Here is a 19,735-nt window from a genome sequence, read left to right on the forward strand (position 1 = left end):
CTGCATAATGCTTAAGTGTTGCAATTATTTTGATAAAATGTAAAACTTATTATTAAAAAATTAATTGTTTTCATATAAATTTCTTATTTATTCAATTTTTTTTTAAAGAGATTGAGTATTCCAGACTGGACATATCATTTGGTTTTATTTTTTTTCCAAGTCTTAGCTATGAGAACTGTGGTCAATTGGGCAAGTCAAACTAGGCCGAATAGTCCCTCCCTATAGCAATCTGATGGGCTGAGAACCGAAACTCAGTAGAGCCCAACTACATATTCTGTTTATGCGCTAAAACAATTGCGTTATACCAGGTAGATCCATGCAACACAAGTTGAAAATGTTCTAAAAATATGTTCTGATGCACAGAATCTTTGGAGTCACCCTGAGAAGATCTTTTTCTTTACTTATTTAGACAGAAAAATAAATAAAAAGTTTAGCACACATACATTGATATATAGGAGAAAATTTTGAAAGACAATCAATTTGGCTGTTCAATTCTAACAAGACTCAGAACGCTAGGGGCGGGGAAATACATGAACAAAATTTACAATCTCAATGAAGCAATGCATTCTTTACCCAGTTGTCAACTATCTTGCATCAAATTGATTGGCTCGCTCAAAACATACTTGGGTAGTTCATATTTTGCACCTGCAATGGAGATTCTGTAAGCTAGATGATAGGTAAATTAGATAAAAAGATGGAAAAATAAAGGAGAGAATTTTGAGGGGGATTAGGTACCTCTCTCGTCGTAGCAGATTGTCAAATCAGCACTCTGAACGATCACACCAGCACTATCCACAATCACTTGTGCAAGAGTTAAGTCAGCTTCAGTAGCAGCTCGAAGTGCCTCCCATATCTCTGGAAAGAATACAACACTCACTGTTCAGATATCTCCATTCTTCCCCCACCATCAACAAATTATTTCTTCAGAACAACTTGTTGCATGCCAAAAGAATTGTACATGTGAATTGCAAAGCATATATAATCATCTTGTTTCCAGTATAATCTTATTATTAATTATTTTAATGAGAGCAAGAGAAGGAATACAACTGGACTACTGGAAGCAGCCCATTTGGCGAGGTTGCGTGCTGCAGAATTCGCACTACCATGATCAACACAAAACTGTACATGGAAGCAAACAACCAGGACCTTTATGCAATTAGCTTCATAGTAATAGAGGTAAGCAGTTGGTACCATTTTCATAAAAAGATGGGACGAGAATTAAAAAAAAGATGTTTGTGTGAAGTAGGGCATTCATAGTTATCACAACGTTCTAACAAGAATGTCATGAAAAATCAATAGAAATTAAGAAATTAAAATACGGCATTATCCATTTGTCCAAGAGATGTACCATGATATGAGAGAATGTGGATGTTGACCTTAATAAGTGAATAAAGATGGAGACCTTAACACGTCATGAGTGAATCCTAATGTAGACAATAGTAAATATTCCTTTTAAAACTGTGAAGGGGAGGAGGGGGTGAAAGAAAGATGGTTGATCATTAGCAGTGTAGATACATTCTGTTTGAATGTTAATTACAAAAATAAAACAGTGTAACACATGCAGTCAAGGATAATAACCAGAGCATTTAAATCATTAAAAACTTCAGCAAGTTCTTCCAAGTTTTGGAGAAAGAAAAGGTGAAAGAGGCGAGTTCCTAACTTCAGATTAGTTGTTTTGTTTTCCTAATTGATATCTCAAGATTCTGCACAGAGTTTACACAGTATGGGGGCAATTAGAACCTGAAAAATAATACGACAGACAAGTGAACTGCAGTGCAAGGTATTTAAACAACCATCAGTTATCAGGAATCAAAATACAATAAGTTATCAGAAATGAGTGCTCCAACACTAGGAAAAGCTTATGTATATATTCAAAGCCATCAGTGATTGGCATGTTAAAAACACGGTCTACATGAATGTCGAAAAAAAAAAAAAAAACTCCATACATAAGCGTGCAAGTCCTACTTCTGTGCAGGCTTCATATTTTCCCTGGATGGCATTCTCTAGAAGGATACAAAAAATTCAAGAGTAATAATGATCAATTTATGGTCATACAAGCCATGTTATTCACATTATTATTATTTTTTTTTTTTGATAAATGTTATTCACATTATATCTCGCTGTGGCAGTAAATATTTTCCTAAGGATTTGTGAGATAACTTTTGGACCATTCTGGTCCAGCTGGAAAGGTTCCTGCCTAATACATTGGAAAATGTCCACCAACTATCTTTACTGCCTGATGCAGTAGGGATTGATTGAAGTGTGGGTCCTTCTTGCAAACCTTTAAGGAAGCTCAAACAGTTAGTGTGAGCTGATAAATGGAATCAGTGACCCCTTTCAGTTTATTGAATGGAACATAGCTTAATTAGATATTTATCTCCAACCCAAAGACATAGGCATGGTTACCTATCAGAGATTATAAAAGCCCCCAACTGGGGACCAAAGAATCAAAGCAAAACATGCAATTTTTGCCATGTGAAGATTTATGCTTATGTAAGTTAACCTGACATGAAAAATATTGCACGACTCTTGGCATTGATCTTAGTGCAACCACATACCAAACCCATAACCTCATGATGCTATTAAGCACAGCTTTGAACATTAAGTCTCCATAAGAGCATCACATGTTTGAATCAATTATCAAATGGCCATATGTTGCCTATGTTCTGTCAACAACCATATAATACAGAAATTTATGTAGATCAACAAATTTGACGCAATTTCTCATTCTACAGCAGCTAAGAGGCTGAAGCATACAACAGTCAGAATATTAACAAATAAGGTAGGTTGATTTGTGTCATCGCAATCACTCATTATGGATCTATTTAACTGAAGGTTTTCTTGTGCATATTCTGCTACAAACCATAACACGGTAATGGCTAGAGTTTCACTGCAATATCTACTATAGATGGTTGCCACAGAAACTTAAAAAATCCCTCTAGCTGTACTTACTGCCCTACGTGATGCATGTGCTGGAATACAGAAAAAAGAAGAAGATATCTTACTTGCAGACCAGTTTAATTTAAAGAAAATGTTCTAAAGATATTCCAGTCTATCAAGTCCTAAATCTTTGCTCCTTTTGTTATTCCCTCATTTGATATATTGGCGTTTTCATCCCTCAGGTTATATCTTTTATGACAACTTTTAGCTCCTTTTGTTCTATAATCATATCCATATTTTTCCCACATTACTAAGCGTATTTAAGAAAAGGTTAAAAGCACCGACATATATGTTAACCCTTGTTTTAAATAGTCAATGACTCGATGTTAGAAACATGCATGCTGATCTTTGCATAAACCACTGACATATAACAGGAAAACAATAGAAGGGCTTAAGTACACAACTGCAGGCATATCAGATTGTCTCAAATAAGCTCCACACAACAGGGTCCATGACATTGTTCTTCACATAAATCACACACATAAAAGAAAGCAAAGAAGAAAACAAAATGTAAATTTTTATTCTCCCAATTTTACAACGGACATACTTTCTCCTGCCTTTACTTTGAATAAGGGTTATCAATTAAATTAGCTCTTTCCTATATCAGTTTAGCCATTTGAGATGACTGGTAAATTGTTATGATAATGGGCAGATGGTCTTGAGTTTGAAATACTCATTCCATTCTAGAGTCTGATCTCACACGTGAAGAGTGTTTGAATGTATAACGTGAGGATACAAGTTAGAATGGTTAATATGATTAAAATCACTCTTTTCTATCAGTTTAATATTTATGGGCAACTAATTTACTGAGGTTTGGAGACCGTGGCTGTCATTAGATACCTAACCTGGGCCTAGCATAATTTTTCCACATTACCATAATATTAAATAACTAAACAATAAATGTGCAGTACTGCATGCATTCCCCGAGAGTTTATCGAAAGATTACCTTTCTGGCCACCATAGTGAGGAGCGGTATCCCAAAATTCATCACGCATCTGCACTAATTGTGTCCTTGTGATCGGTTCAGAATGCTTCCAAGGTTTCGGCTTCCGAATTTTCTGAGCGTTCTCTGAAATCACGTAAAAAGAAATATAACTACTCCACCAAATAAACGGAATTATCCATCAAAAATCAAAACTATCAATCCCCCATACCAATTCAGACACCAAATACATACTAAAAAAAAAAAAATGAAAACAAAATTTGCTTCAACGACAACAGAGAAATACCAAAATAAGAGGTAAAGAGATTCATATGTTTACCATCCCCTTTGGCCCGAGACGATCCGGTACAACCCATGAGAACGAAAGACAGAGTGAAAATAAATAAAACTCAGCTAAACTTTCCCGGGCGTGAGTTGGGTTTTTCGGGAATTAGCAAGAAATACAATTTGAAAGACGAGCGTATGGGAAACAAAACAAAAAAAAGGGAAGGTTTTAAGGATGCAGTACTGTTTATGCAATGGCTGTTGCGTACTTGCTTGAATTTTCCGAAAAAGACAGCTATAGCTAATCAACTCCCACGAGTCTCTCTCTTCCTGGAGGAAACTTGAGATCCGAGGGAGAGGAAGAGACAGGGCGGAGTGAGGTTGGGATCGCCTCGGGGCTGAGTGGAAATCCGTACAGATATTTCTGGTCTCTTTCAAATTCAATTCCAGCTTGGGGTTGGGTCCACGGTCTTATCCTCTCTATTTTTTGACTTTCCTCTCAGAAAATTTAGCGGTTAAATTACCTAATTAGGGCAGGTCAAGGGAACGGATGATATATAAAATTTTTTTCTCCTCTTATTATTATAAATTTTTTAAATTTTTATACAAAATTTAATAAATATTTCAATTTTTTTAAATTTTAAAATAATAATAATATTAAAAAATAATATTTTAAACTTTTATCAAAAATTAAAAATTTTCATCTCACTCTTCAAACCTACTGCTTTTATGGAATCAGCCCTTAAATTTTAAAAAAATTATAAACATTTTACCAAAAAACTCTATTGGGTTTCACTTCTCTCATAATTTTAGCATCTTGGTTGTTAGTGTTAAAATGTGGCCAAGAATGAAATGTCTAAACAAGAGCCAATGATAAATTAAAGAATAATTAAAGTGTTACAATTACAAATTTTTTTTATAAAACTAAAAATATAATCTAATATGATTTTATATTATACGTTATATCTATTCTATAATAAAAATAATTTTATAATTTAATATACCATATTAAATTACGTTAATTTATATATTTATTTTTATATAAAATCTCATTAAGAGAGAAAGTAGACAAAGAGATCCTTCCAAAGTGCAATAATAAGACATGAAATAATGAGTTACTTAAAATTGAAGAGATGATTAAAAGCATAAACAAGATAGAGAAATGAGACTTTTTGCCTGAACAAGAGACTTCATTTTGGAACTTGAGTAGTAGTTAGGGAACCATCTTCTTCCTTTTTTATTTATGAATGTCGGTTGTATCGGTGAGCTAAGAGTGACCGTGTAATGAGCGGTTTCACACCCAAAATCCGTGCACATAGGATCAATATTAAATTAAGAAAGAGTTTTATTATATATAAGTAAAGTCACGTATTAATTTATATATTAATATTAATTTTTTTATATTTAAAATTTAAATTAGTACTGTTTTTAATAAAATTTACTTTTTGATCAATCACAATAAATTAATACACATATTAGTGTACAAGTATACTTGTAACTAGACTTTTTTATTAAAAAAATTGCTTCTCCCCCATAAGGTGGTGACCACAGTCTTTATTATTTTTATTTTTTATTTTTTACTTAATAGTTAAGTAAATATTTTATAATAAATTTATAATTTTAAAAAAAATATTTAATGAATTTAGAAAAATATTTAAAAAACAAAAAACTAAAAAGAGATAAAGCAATTTTGCCTATTCGATGAGTGTTTCGGTAGTCTCACTATGTGGAAATAGCACCGTCCATTAAATATATGTCATCCTCGTCTTCTATCATTTATTCCACCGTGCTTGTTGGTACAATTTTCGACTGTCTTCCACGTGCCTGTTTGAGGTTATGACAGAGTTTTAAAAAGTATTTAAATAATTTTAAGAATTTTTTAATAAAAAAATTAAGTTGTTTAAGTATTATATATTAAAATATTTTTAATTTCGAATAAGTTAAAAAATATGTTAGAGGAAAAGTACGTTTGGGTGTTATATATTGAAGCTTTTTCTCAAACGTAATATTTTGGATGATGCAGAAAGTAATTTAAATTTTAAAAAGATTGTTAACGAATAAAAATATTCGTACAATTTTTAAATAATGACAACTTTCAAATTTTCAAAAATATGATTATAATCTTTAAAATTTCAAATAATCGTAATTTATACATCAGAAATCACTTTTTAAATTTGTTTATAAACAAATATAACATGTTTGAAAGTGTTTTAAACATATAGTTACCAAATAGTAATAACTTTTTAATAGCAAAACTTATTACTTAAGTTATAAACTATAAGTTCGAAAGCTATAACCTATTTTTCTCACTGCAATCCCAAACATGCATGTAGCCAATAACCTGCTATCAGAATAAAGGCTCGGAGACTCGGAAAGAGAAAACCTCTTATAGTTACATTATAAATTATGATATTGTCATTGATAATTAAGATCTCAGAGAGTATTCAATGCGTGCTTGTCGACATATTTACAGAGAATGAGAAATCCAGTATGGCATTGCCCCTCTGAGGGCTTGATTTTGGAGGTTCGGTACGATAATGTTCCTTTCAGAGCATGATTTGGCCATTAATAGAGTCACTTCAATGCGAATATCTCGTCTAAATTTACTTATGTGGCAGTTGACTATAGAAGGATGGTGATTTTAGATCATGTGCGATTAAGGGATTTGATTTCATAAAATTGGACAGCCTGTTTTTAATTCTACAGAGCAAGTTGATGTTGCTTGGTTGGAAAGAGAGTTTGAAGAAGAAGAAGTCCTTGATGTAGCAAAAGGTATGGACAAGGATAAGGCTCTGGTCTGGATAGGTTCTCTTTGGAATTTTTTCGAGTGTGCTGGGGTATTGTTAGAGATGATATCATGAAGGTGTTTGCTGAGTTTCACTCATAAATGAGGTATGAGAAGAGTTTGAATGTGACTTTCATTACTCTTATTATGAAAAAGTTAGGGGCTATGGAGATAAGCGATTTTAGGCCTATTAGTTTGGTGAATGGTGTTTATAAAATTATCTTTAAAGTGCTGGTAAATCATTTGAGTAGGGTGATGGAGAGGATAATTTTACAATCTCAAAATGCTTTTGTGAGAGAGAGGCAGATTTTAGATTCTGTTTTAATTGCTAATGAATGTTTGGAGAGTAGATTTAAGTTGGAGAAAGCTGGTATTCTTGTTAAATTGGATATAGAAAAAGCTTACGATGATGTAAGCTGGGATTTTCTTGATTATCTGTTGAAGAGATATGGCTCTAGAGTTAAATGGTGCTTGTGGATAAAGTATTGTGTATCAACTTCAAAATTTTCTGTTTTGGTGAATGGATAATCGGCTAGTTTCTTTTGTAGCTCTCATGGTTTGAGGCAAGACGATCCCGTTTCCCCCTTTCTTTTTGTTATGATTATGGACGCTATGAGTAGAATGATTGAGAAGGCTGTGGAGGGTAATTTTCTATCTAGTTTTGTGGTGGATAATGAGACAATGAATAGTTTAAAGTTTTTTCATTTATTATTTGTTGAGTATACCTTGATTTTTAGTGAGCTTGATTATGATAATTGACGTGCTTTAAGAGCATTATTGATGTGTTTTGAAACTACTTCAGGGTTAATAGTTTATTTATTAAAGTCTAAAATTGTTCTTGTGGGTGATGTTCAGAATTTATCAGTTTTGGTTAATTTACTGGGGTTTAAAGTCTCTTCACTGCCTTTGAGGTATCTTGGACTTCCTTTGGGGGCCTCTTTTAAAGCTATAGACATATGGGATAGGGTGATTGAAAAAATTGAAATGAGGTTAGCTGGTTGGAAGAGGATCTATTTGTCGAAGGGGGGAAGAGTAACTCATTAAAAAAAGTACTTTGTCTAACCTGCCCACGTATTTCCTTTCTCTTTTTCCTCTCTTGGCAAGGGTTGAAAAGAGAATTGGGAGTTGATTTCGGAACTTCTTATGGGGTGGCAAAGGTGAGTAAAAAAAGTTTTATTTAGTTAGTTGGAAGAAGGTTTGTCAACCATTGGATCGTGGTGGTTTTTGGATTAAAGATTTAAGGGTTTTTAATAGAGCTTTACTTGGGAAATGGCTTTAGAGATCTATTGGAAAGTAAAGCTCTTTGAAAAATGTGATAGATGTGAAGTATGGAAGTTTGTGGGGAGTTTGGTGTTCTAAAGAATCTAGTGGAGCTTATGGGTTGAGTTTGTAGAAATTTATTAGAAAAGGATGAGATTCCTTCCCTAATAATTTCATATTGAAGGTGGGAGATGGAAAGATGATACTCTTTTGGCATGATTTGTGGTGTGGGGATATTGCTCCCAAGTTAGAATTTCTTGCCCTTTTCAGAATTGCAAGGGATCAAAATGCAACTGTTTGTGATTCTTATTGCATTAGTGACAATAAGAATCACAAAAAGTTGGTGCTAGAAAGAGAGGATAGCATGGTGTGGATTCTTGCTAGAAATGCTAAGTTTTCAATTTCATCTTATTATAGAATTTTGTCAAGCCATAGTGGTTGTGTTTTCCCTAGGAAAAGTATATGGAAAGCGAAAATTCCTTCCAAGATTGCTTTTTTCTGTTGGGTGGCTTTTTTGGCCAAAGTGTTAACAACTAATAATCTTAAAAGAAGAGGATTGTTTATTGCTAATTGGTGTGTCATGTGCAAAAGGAATCGAGAATCAGTAAATCATATTTGCCTTTACTATGAAGTGATGAGATTCTTGTGAAATGAGGCTTTGAGTTGAACAAGCTTACATTGGGTAATGCCCAAAGAAGTGGTGGATTTATTGGTAGGGTGGAAGGGTTTGAAAGGCTGTAAGAAGGCGAGGAGTGTTTGGAAGATGATTGCCCATTGTCTTATGTGGTGCATATGGATTGAAAGAAATGGGAGATGCTTCGAAGATAAAGAATGCTCTTTGGGAGATCTTAGGGATTTTTTCTTGAGTACTTTGGGTTTTTGGGCTACATCTTATGTAATGGTAGATAATTTTCTGAATCTGTTTTAGTTTTCTGGTGTTAGTTTTCTTTTTGTTTCTAGAAGTTGTATGTAGGTATTTCCTTTGTATACATTTTGTATACTTGGGCTTATGCCTATTTTTTTGAATAAAATTATTACTTATAAAACAAGAGGGATACAATTTCCGTCACGATGCGGTGCATTTTGTTGAGTTCTCCCTTAGTTGCCTAAAACACATGGAACTCGGGAGCCCAAACTATTTCCTTGCCTATTAGACTAGTTTAGGCTCAACAATACTGTTAGTCTCAATTTGTGAGTTTATATATGAATTTGTAGAAGTTTAATTGGTAAATCTTGAATATGTAATAAACAAAAAACTTTTTTTTTTTTTAATGTTTTGTTTTTTATTTTTCACAAATAGATTGTTAATATTATCTCTTGAGACTTTATCTACCTTCTTCTACAGATCAATAATGAGTCATGTTACACCCATTGAGGGTGTGGGTGTAGCACAAGAGTGGTAACCGATAACAAATTCTTAAATACCGTACCAGATGCCATACCGATCAAGGCACTAAAATCAAATATTTCACTATCGATACTATTTCAGGATACTCAATATATGAATAAATTATATATATAAATTATATTCTAAAATAATAGTCTATATATGAATAAATTATATATAAATACATATATATAAATATATATAAATTATAAATAGTCTGGTCTGAATTGAGGGTAAAAAAATGAGTTTATAGTTTAAAGAAATTGAAAAAAGAAAAGTAAAGACTGAAATACTGACTGGTACAGGCTGGTATGTAAGCCGGTACAGGCTGAAATATTGGCCGGTATGGCCGACTAGCCAATATTTGAGGCAGTACGAAATAGATATAATACATGTACCGGACCAATGACCGGTACGATACATGTATTTAAAACAGTGACCAATAAAGCTAATAGCCTTTTTATTTTTTCATATATTTTTTATACTCTTAAATATTTAAAAAAAATAAAAAAATTCACAAATTCATTTTAAAATATTTTTTTAATAAAAAAATAAAATAAAACGTCAATCAATGATTTTTGTAATGATGCATACTCGGTGGATGCAACATTTTCCATCAATAATTTGAGCTTATATAAATATAATTATATAGAATATATACTTTGGCCATATCTATATCACAAGCATGAATGTATATAGTTGATCACTATCCATGTATGTGTTAAATTTTGACCCCATATATATACACTAATAAGGTCAACGTGCGTTGCCCAGTTCACCAATTTTGTCAAGTTTCAAATTTTTATCTAAACACGGACAGAAATTTTCTATATTTTCAGAACCTTTTTTTTTTTTTTCCTTGTTTACAACACATATTATACATACCATCTGCATAATTTTTATAACCATATTACAAAAACTTACAAGAGCTAAAGCTTTGTTCACTTTTACAATCTTTTTATCTGATTTTATATAGTCATTACAATTTTATTAAATTTTCATATAAAATAAGATGAAATATTCAATTTTTTGAAATTTCAATATAAAAATAATATTAAAATAACATATTCTAATAATATTTTATTTATTTTTTAACTTTAATCTCAACTCATATTATCTTATTTCTAAAAAACAAATAAGGCTTAAGTCACAATTTCTAAAAAAAAAAACAATGTATAGATATTTTTTAAGTACAAATTCCCTTTGAAAAGTATTATTATATTAGTATTTCTCTTGGCTTCTAACATATGAGTTTAAGGTCTCATTTGACTTCAAAAAATATCTTAACTCATCATTATAATTATTTAAATTTTTAAATAAAATATAATAAATAATTCAACTTTTTTAACTCCTAAAACAATAATAATATTAAAAAAAAATATTCTAACAAAATTTTATTTAACTTTCATCTTTAATTTAAAACTATCTTATCTCATCTCATTTCTGAATCTAAACCAACCCTAAAGCGAAAGTAGAAAATTTTAAGGCCGATTCGAAATATTTTATCTTATTTTGTCATTATAATTTTTTAAATCTTAATTCAATTTTTTTAAATTCTAAAATAATACTAATATTAAAAAAATATTTGAATAATATTTATTTAATTTCCATCTTTTATTTAAAATCATATACTCTCTAACTCCAAACCGCAAAGGAATAGAACAACTTCAATGTGATCTGAACATGTGTTCCGCGAAGGTAGTGAGATCCCACACGGCCGGCCCCCCTATCTGTTTTCCTTTCATGTGTGTGAAAATGGCTACCGGGGGCGGGGGGTTGGTTGGATTTTCGAATCTGTGGAAAGGCTGACATTTCAGAATAGCTTTCATACTTGTTACTTTCTCTTATCAAACATTTCACTAAAATTTATTTTTTGTATTTTATATATTAATTATTTATAATATGTCATATGTAACTTTATTTATTTATTTATATTGATTAAATAATATTTTTTTTAATTTTTTAAACATTCCTTTTTATTAAAAAATTTATAATATCTATATATTTTTTTTATATTTATGATATATTATTATATATAATATAATATAATTCAGTCTATACACATAAAATAAAAAATATATAAACTAAATAATGATTCTAACCTCTCCCCAGGCGCCCCCTTCTCTCTCTCTCTCTCTCTGACACACTTCTTCTTTCTTTTTATTTTTCCTTTTTTGGTTGGGTCACTCAGCCTGCAAACCCAGCTAAACGCAGTTGTTGTTCCTTCTTCTGGGTTATTATTAAATCTTCTCTAACCAGCAACATCCTCATAATCATCTCGTTTTCATTGCAACTAGGCCGGTTTCTCTTGTTTCATTTTTCTGCTGTGTCCTGTTATAGGTAGATTTTTTGATTTTGTCGTTGAAGAAAAATGTATGGGCCTCATTTTTTGGTATCATTTTTCTTGTTTTGTTTTTTCATCTATGCCCTGGAGTGCAGATCTATGTTGTTGATCACCTTTGTTGTGTCTTGTCGTGGGTAGATTTGGTAGTTTTTTTTGGCATGAAGTTTGGGACCGAGGCTCTCATCTCTCTAAAAGTTGGTGAGTGTTGGCTTTTATGAACTTTAAACGTAAAAGAACTTTCGGCGGAAAGGATTTTACTTTCTTGCTTTAGACTAGGAATAGTTGGTGCTCATGGACGCAAGTGGGAGAAAAATATTTTTTTAGAAGAACATGGGTCTCTTTACGGTTTTAAAAAAATCACAGAGGCATGTTGAAGGAGGGAGGACGTTTTTTACGAAGAAAATTGGTGTTTTTCGATGGACTGAGAGAAAAAAGAAAAAAGAAAAAGAAAAAGAAGCTTACAGAGAAGGTTGGAAAGCAGGTTTTTGGAGACAGGTTGGAGAAAGAAAATAAGAAAAGAAAGAGAGTTGGGCTGAGACAAAACAGACTGGGGAAGAATGTGGTTTTTGACGGAAGGGGAGAGCTACGAAACACAGTGGAGGACACTCAACTTTGGGATACCTTCATTTTCTTTCAGAGAAGACCATCTACACGGAGAAAACTACTCAACAGCACGCCGTTCCCCTCCACATCCAGGAAACAACCAACGAGCCACCGTGAACTCAGCTACCACACGACGGTAATTTACGGCTCAGACAAGCGACCCCAACACTTCTCCTCTGTTCCAGCTACTAAAAAACATATGAGTGTTTTTACGAATGGAGAGAGCAAGACTTACGGACTGACTTGGAGAGGAAGCTTACGGGGAGTAAAGAAAGAATAGAGCTGAGAGGCTGGAGACATGAGAGAACTAGTGGAGATTTTTTTGGTTTGGGCGAGAGACGAACGGAAGAGGGGTTTGAGTTCCGGTAGGTGAGAACGGACTGAGAGAGAAAGAGAGTTGGAGTTTTTCCGTTGTTTCGTGGGGACTGAGACTGAAACCAGGGGGAGTTTGAGCTCCTCGCTTGATAGAAAGAGAGGAGAGCAAACGACAGCTAGGTGAAGAGGTTGGACTGGTCTAGAAATTGGAGAGAACGGGACTGGAACTACTCTGTTTTCGAGAGTGAAAACAGGGACTTACGTAGAAGAGAGGAGTTGGTTGCTGAGGCTTCTGATTTTATTTTTCTTGGTGAGAGGAAAAACATAGCACTGTGTGACTGAAGCTGGTATGCAGCACCTGGAAGCTCTAATTTTTCTTGACGCTGCACTTAAAAGCTACGAACTGTTGGGCGCTTGGGCGATGCCGGATGTTTGAAGTGAAATCGAAGGAAAGAGAGATAGGTTTACAAGAAAAAAAAAAAGGAAAGGTGACTCATGAAGAGGATGCCGAACGGAGCACTGAGAGACCAAAAGGCTACGAGGGAGTTTTTATTTCTTTTCTTCTATGGAACGCTGAACCGAACGGACAGGGAGTATTTTTTTGTTTGGGCTCTCATCTTCTCTTTACTTTTGTTCTATTTTTCGGTTATTTTTCTATTGTTTTCTTGTATTTTATTTTAGTATTATCATGAAGAATATTTATTTAATTTCTATAGCACTTGTGATGAATATGGTTGGCTAAATTCTCGTACTCACGTTAGAGGTGAAGTATAATAGTTTAGACATTATTTTCGGGTCAACATTGGAATTTATTTTGTGATTTTAATCGATTGAAGGATTTTATTATTTGATTTTTTGATTATTTATATATTTATCTTGATTCATTGTAATTTTTTAATACAGTGAATGCTTGAAAAAATTCTTGTGATATTTAAATGAGTTTGTAAATATTTTAACCATCAATCATTCATGCTTAATCATTAGTCATTATTTTTCTCGACCTTAAATGTTAAATCTTCTAATTAAATAGAATTATTATTCTAGTTTAATTGAAGTAAGTCGATCGGAAACAATATTTTAAATTATTAGATGGATCCTTGAAACCTTAGTCATTCTCCATATCAACTTATTTTATCATTTTAATTTTATTCTATTACTTTAAAATCGTCATCTTAGTAATTTTCTCTTTCATTTGATTGCACGTTCATTTTAGTAATTTATTTTCATTGTTTGAGTTATTTTCTTTATTACATAAGTCAATCACTGTGAATTCGATTATGTTATGTACTACATCACCTATATACTTATAGGTAAAACTGTACTAAATTTTTGGTTCACTAGTTTGAGTCAAAGTTTAGGCGCAATACTAGGCGGCCAAGGAAAATGAAAAATAAAAGTGTTTGAATTTGGTTATAAAATCAAGAACAAAATTGGAAAAAAATCAATAGAAAAGATAGAGTGGAGACATGTAAAATGACCAAAAAAGTTGTCGGCAAAAGTAGAATAAAAAGCAACAAAATGGAATTTAGGAATTCAAGCAAGGGTAAAATTAGAAATGAAAATATTAGATGAAAATAATGTTCATCCAACCTTCGCATTTATATATATATAGTAGATATAATATAGCACATCCATGACTTCTTGCAAGCCTAAACCTATACATGATCAGACGATTACCAATATCCCCTTTGCATGCCATATACTTATCATTATCATGTGCTTGGTTATATAATTTAAAGGAGAAAAAAAAAAAAAAAGACTAATGAAGTCAAAGTAGCAAGGTGATCTTCATGTCCTTTAATTAATAGGCTTTACATACACTTCTTGAAAATTACCTACATTCTTAATACTCTAAAAATCACACAACAGGTTGAAATGAGAGAAAGAGTCATTTTCGGCCTATCGAGGCGATTCGAGCCTTGATCGGCATGGTCCGATGTCCCCGACGGTGATTCGGTGACTATAAAATGTCGATGCATACATTCATGACAATAAAAAGAAAGCAAGTGCAGAGAAATAAAAAGAGATGAACACATGAGTTTAGTAGTTTGACATAATGCCTACGTTCACGAGTGTTTGAGAATGAGAAACCCATTATAATATTCTTGTTTAAAATATTTCACGGCATTTCATTTCTCATTGTATAATAGTGGCTTCGGATACATTTATTGGAGAAAAAAAAACTCCTCGTCCTGGGGTTGAAGGAGAAGTCAAAGAAGAAAGGAAACTGAAGAAGAAGAAGATACTCGAAAGTTATCCAGATCCCTCTATTTATTTGATTATTTTTCCCACGTGCCCCCTACAGTGGTGAGGCAGGGTCTGCTACGCATGCCTAACAGCCCCACCTTTTTTCCATTTCCCTTTACAGCCCTCCTAACCCCTGATAGCCCACCCTACTCCCTGACCCCCTGCCTCATGCCCCTCTCCTTGACACCCACGTCTTGGCCTTTCTTTTCCCTTATCTCATCTTGTCCCCTAGTAGCTTGGTGGGCTGGGCTTGGGCCCAAATATCTTACCCTCTCGCATATATAAAATGGAGTCATACTATATTCACTGACAGTGTAGTTTGAAAATAGTTTTCGATAAGGTCTTTTAGTCTTTATTATTATTATTTTTATATGTTTAAATATTTTGTAAAAAACAATTCATAAAATTATTAAAAAATACTTCTTTAATTACTAATATATATACATATATATATTGGAACCCATCCTCGACTTTAGCTTTTTCCTATAGAATATTTATGTTATTGTTTTCATTTTTTTGTCTACAAAGCTTTGTTCAAATGATTAATGTGAAAATTGAAATAATTGATAAAATTCAAATTGGTTCAAATTCTAAATCTCATAAGTTGTGTGAAGGTTTCTATAAAATAGTAACCTGCTTCTCTCCCTTCTCCTCTCTCGTGAGCCACCTTCACTGCATTGCCATCATAATTTTTGTCATTTGCCTCTTCACCTGACTATTCGATCAGCCCATCTTGCTATGTTTGATAGTAATTAAGGATTGATTATTTCTCTTTGATTTTTTATGAGTGTTGGTATGATTAATATGTTTGAAATTTTTATTGGGGTCTTGATAATTTCTCTCTAATTTTGACGTTTATTGATAGCCATGATTTCATGATTTGGTTTGAGTGTTTTGAAATTCAAAACCACCCTAGTTCTAAGGAATCTGTTAATGTCAAAAAATTGTACTACATGTTGAAATAGGAGAAAGAATCATTCCAATCCCTGGTGGCATTTTGAGCCTCAATCGGGGTGGTTTAGAGCCTCCAGTAGCAGTCCAGGGCGGTTGTACAATGTATATACGTACATTCATAATAGTGAATAGAAAATAAATGAAGGAAAAATAAAAGAGATGGAGACAAGCAGATTTACGTAGTTCGGCATAGTACCTACGTCCACATATCGTTTGGAGGGAAAATCTAATATAATATTATTGTTTTACAGTCTCTCATCCTCACTATATAATAAAAGTCAAAGATCTATTTGCTGGAGGATTCTCTTTGGAGCTCTTGTTGTGAGGTTGGAGCAGTTGAAGAAGTCAAAACCCCCTGTCGTCTAGAAGTCCCCCCTTTTATTTGATCTAATCCCTCATTCCTTGTGCCCATTGGGAGTGGTGAGGATTGACAATCTTTTCTCTTGCATGTTTGACCTCATCTCTTTTCTCCCATTTTTTTTCCCACCTCTTTCCTTTTCCTTTGACACTTTATTTTTCCTTTTCATCTCCTTGTCTCCTCTTTGTCCCTTCTCCCTCTCTCCTTCTGTTGTCGTCTAATAGGAGCCATTTGATGGGCTGGGTTTAGTTTATTTGGGTATGAGATATTTTTTCCCCTTTAGAACCTTAACTCTCTTTGTTATGAAAAACTCTCTCAAATTTTGATTGGTTTTGAGAGACTAACTTGCTATTAATAATACCAACCACCCAAATCCTGATCTTCATTGTTTCACTTTTTTTTAAAGATTGTCTAAGGTTATAGTTGAGGAGCAAACATGTCACGAGGGTTCCATTTAGGACAGAAGAATTCAAGGGGGGAGGGAGGAAGAATGAGTCTCGGGTAAAATTTTTAGATTTATTTCATTTTAAGTAAGTGATTTCATTCTTGTTTATATGCTTTTCAGTTGGCTGGGTGACCCTCTCCTCTCATGTGGTGGTGATGTGCTTTGAGTGTTCATTCATGACTTGAGGAAATAAAGAAGATCAATATTTACGTAGTTCAGTAGTAAGACTTACGTTCGCGAATTTAAGGTATAAAATTCTAAGTAGAGTTTGATACAAGCTTTCTACAACTACTCCTATGAAGTTCTCTCTAGAAAAAATGGTATTGAAGTTCTCTAGGAGAAGTTCTCTCATTCTCTCTAACAGTCCAGATTTCCAAGGAAACCCAAACCCCTCTAAGTTGCCTCTCCTCCCTCTTTAGGTCTATTATCCTTATTTTATGTCTTGTCCTCTAACTTTATATTCTATCTGACATTTATATCCGATCAAGCATTGTCATAATCAGTCCTTTCTTTCTTCCTTCCCTCTCATCATGATAACAAAGGGTGTTGTTTTACTTAAAGAAATTTTAATTTTTTTAAACTTGTAACTACCTGCTACCCTAAAATTACCATCCGCACCCCTATACTTTAAAATAGATATCCCCAATGTAGAGGTGGGGGTAGTGGATTCAATCATCTAAAGTTTAACCAATGGTTGTACCCAAACCAACTACATTGGCTATTACTAATATGAACCGGCTGCCAAAGTCTAGAACCGATCGGCCAATAGCAGAAAAATAAGAAAACTGACATTGGCCGGTTTAGCGTTATATAGATATATTTTATATTATACGTATAGATATATTTTATATTATACATATAGAAAACGATGCCATTTCACTTAAATGAGTGAAACAACGTCGTTTTAGTTCTAACATTTATAAAAAGAAATTATATGAAATGGTGCTTGCCATTTTGATGTAGGGCTTAATAACCCCGCCCCTCCCTCTTCTTCTTTTTCTTCTCACTTCTTCTTCTTTCTTCAAAATCTCTCTCCTCTCTCACACGTAGCCCCGCAACGCCACAACCCTCTACTCTATTTCTCCTTCACAGCGCCACTGACGAGAAACTAAAAAACTGATAGGAATCACGCCAACATCAAGGCTACTGGTTTGCTCCCCCTTAATCGGCCAGTTTGAAAAATCTAAAAAATATGCTGGCGAGGCGTCGATTTTGGACCTAAACTGCATCGACAACGTCAATTTTCACTCATAGTGTAACGTCCAAGGAAGGTCTAAACTACACTTAGGCCTTTACTCTAAAATGACTAGTTAATTATGCAATTAGAGCTCCATAGGAACCATAATAAAAAAGTAAGAATTTTTCTTTTTCAAGTAATATGAGATCTCATACACAACTTGTACTTATCACTCACAGTTAGTATGGTCCTTGTTGAGGCAATTGGTTGTGGGTAGCATGGTTCAAATCCCACAAATATGGTTGAGATAGTCCCTGATATCATTTATAACATCCAACGAAAGCTCAAACCAAATCTTGGGCTACACTTCAAAAGAATTAGTTAATAATATCATTGAGATCCAATTAGAACTATTATATAAAGAATAATAAGTAAGAATTTCTTATTCTTAAATAATGTGAAATTCCATGCACCATATGGATATCGCACAAGTAGATATGCATGTAATCGTGAGCTTACATGTAAAATTTCAAATTTCAGACCGATCAGTATAAATTCATTGAGTAGTTCTATATACAGGCCGATTAAGTGGACTGTATTGCAGTCCTATTATGAAAATTATCAAATTGTCTCTACTTTCAAACAAGAATGGACTAAATTACCCTCATTCTACAAGAGTTCACTCTACCCAAGCTCCAAGAGCTCACTCTACCCTATCTTTTCTCTGCACATCTCTGTCTCGGTAACATGAAGAAACTTAAGTCCATAACCATCTCCCACGCCAATCTCTCCGGAAATATTCCTAGGCACTTGAATCTTAACCTTACACACATCGATTTTTCGGGTAATAGGTTCAGGGGAAGGATACCCAGCTCCTTCACGCTTCTCCGAGACCTTGTACTCTTGAATCTTTCGTCGAATGTGCTCATTGGTGAGATACCCACTTCGTTTGGGGACTTGATTTCACTAAAGAATGCGTCCTTGGCGTCGAATTCTTTGTCCGGGTCGATATCAAAGTCGATGTCGGCAACACCCAGTTTGGTTAATATTGATCCGAGTTCGAACTAGTTGAATGGTACGATTCCAAGGTTCTTTTCAGAGATGAAGAGCTTGAAGTACTTGAATCTCGCGAACAATGACTTTCATGGGGTTATGCCATTCACCATATGATGGACTATAGTTTCAGAATACGTTACAGCTATTTTCTAGCACCAAAAACGAAGGGAAAAGAAAAATATGATGGACTATAGTTTCATAATACATTAGAGTTATGGTCTTCTAGAGAAGTTTTTTTTGCTGTTGAATGGTATGATTCCAAGGTTCTTTTCGGAGATGAAGAGCTTGAAGTACTTGAATCTCACGAACAATAACTTTCATGGGATTATGCCATTCACCATATGATGAACTATAGTTTCAGAATACGTTATAGCTATTTTCCAGCACCAAACACGAAGGGAAAAGAAAAATATGATGGACTATAGTTTTAGAATACATTACAGCTATGGTCTTGCAGAAAAGTTTTTTTTTTTGCTGCTATCTGAGTGATGAAGATGCAGCTCTGCACCGATTGGAAGTGGCGACGACGATGCGGAGTGGCGATGGCGACGGTGAGGGAGTCTGCTGGGTATCGGACTGGGTCTGTTGGATATCAATAAAACAGCATCTACCGAGTCAATCTTGGATCTCTGGGGTGAAAAGACTTCATAGTGTTTT

The 19,735-nt window shown here is 33.6% G+C and overlaps 2 protein-coding genes across 2 annotated transcripts; one reads left to right on the forward strand and one right to left on the reverse strand.

Moving 5' to 3' along the window:
* Positions 1-328: 328 nt before the first annotated feature.
* Positions 329-4,598, reverse strand: LOC122277440 (ubiquitin domain-containing protein 1-like). Its single transcript, XM_043087418.1, has 4 exons — positions 4,203-4,598; positions 3,887-4,009; positions 736-855; positions 329-645 (listed from the first exon to the last, which is right to left on the reverse strand). The coding sequence occupies exons 1-4, from the start codon at positions 4,237-4,239 to the stop codon at positions 581-583; spliced, it is 345 nt and encodes a 114-aa protein (XP_042943352.1). The 5' UTR covers positions 4,240-4,598; the 3' UTR covers positions 329-580.
* A 2,589-nt stretch (positions 4,599-7,187) lies between these two features.
* LOC122276885 (receptor-like protein 12) lies at positions 7,188-19,090 on the forward strand. The gene is made up of 4 exons (XM_043086779.1): positions 7,188-7,399; positions 7,481-7,575; positions 7,735-7,921; positions 18,874-19,090. Exons 1-4 carry the CDS (start codon positions 7,188-7,190, stop codon positions 19,088-19,090), a joined length of 711 nt encoding a protein of 236 aa, XP_042942713.1.
* The last annotated feature ends 645 nt before the right edge of the window (positions 19,091-19,735 follow it).

The sequence above is a fragment of the Carya illinoinensis genome, chromosome 9 (genome assembly GCF_018687715.1).
Source record: "Carya illinoinensis cultivar Pawnee chromosome 9, C.illinoinensisPawnee_v1, whole genome shotgun sequence".
In the NCBI taxonomy this organism is placed as follows: Eukaryota; Viridiplantae; Streptophyta; class Magnoliopsida; order Fagales; family Juglandaceae; genus Carya; species Carya illinoinensis.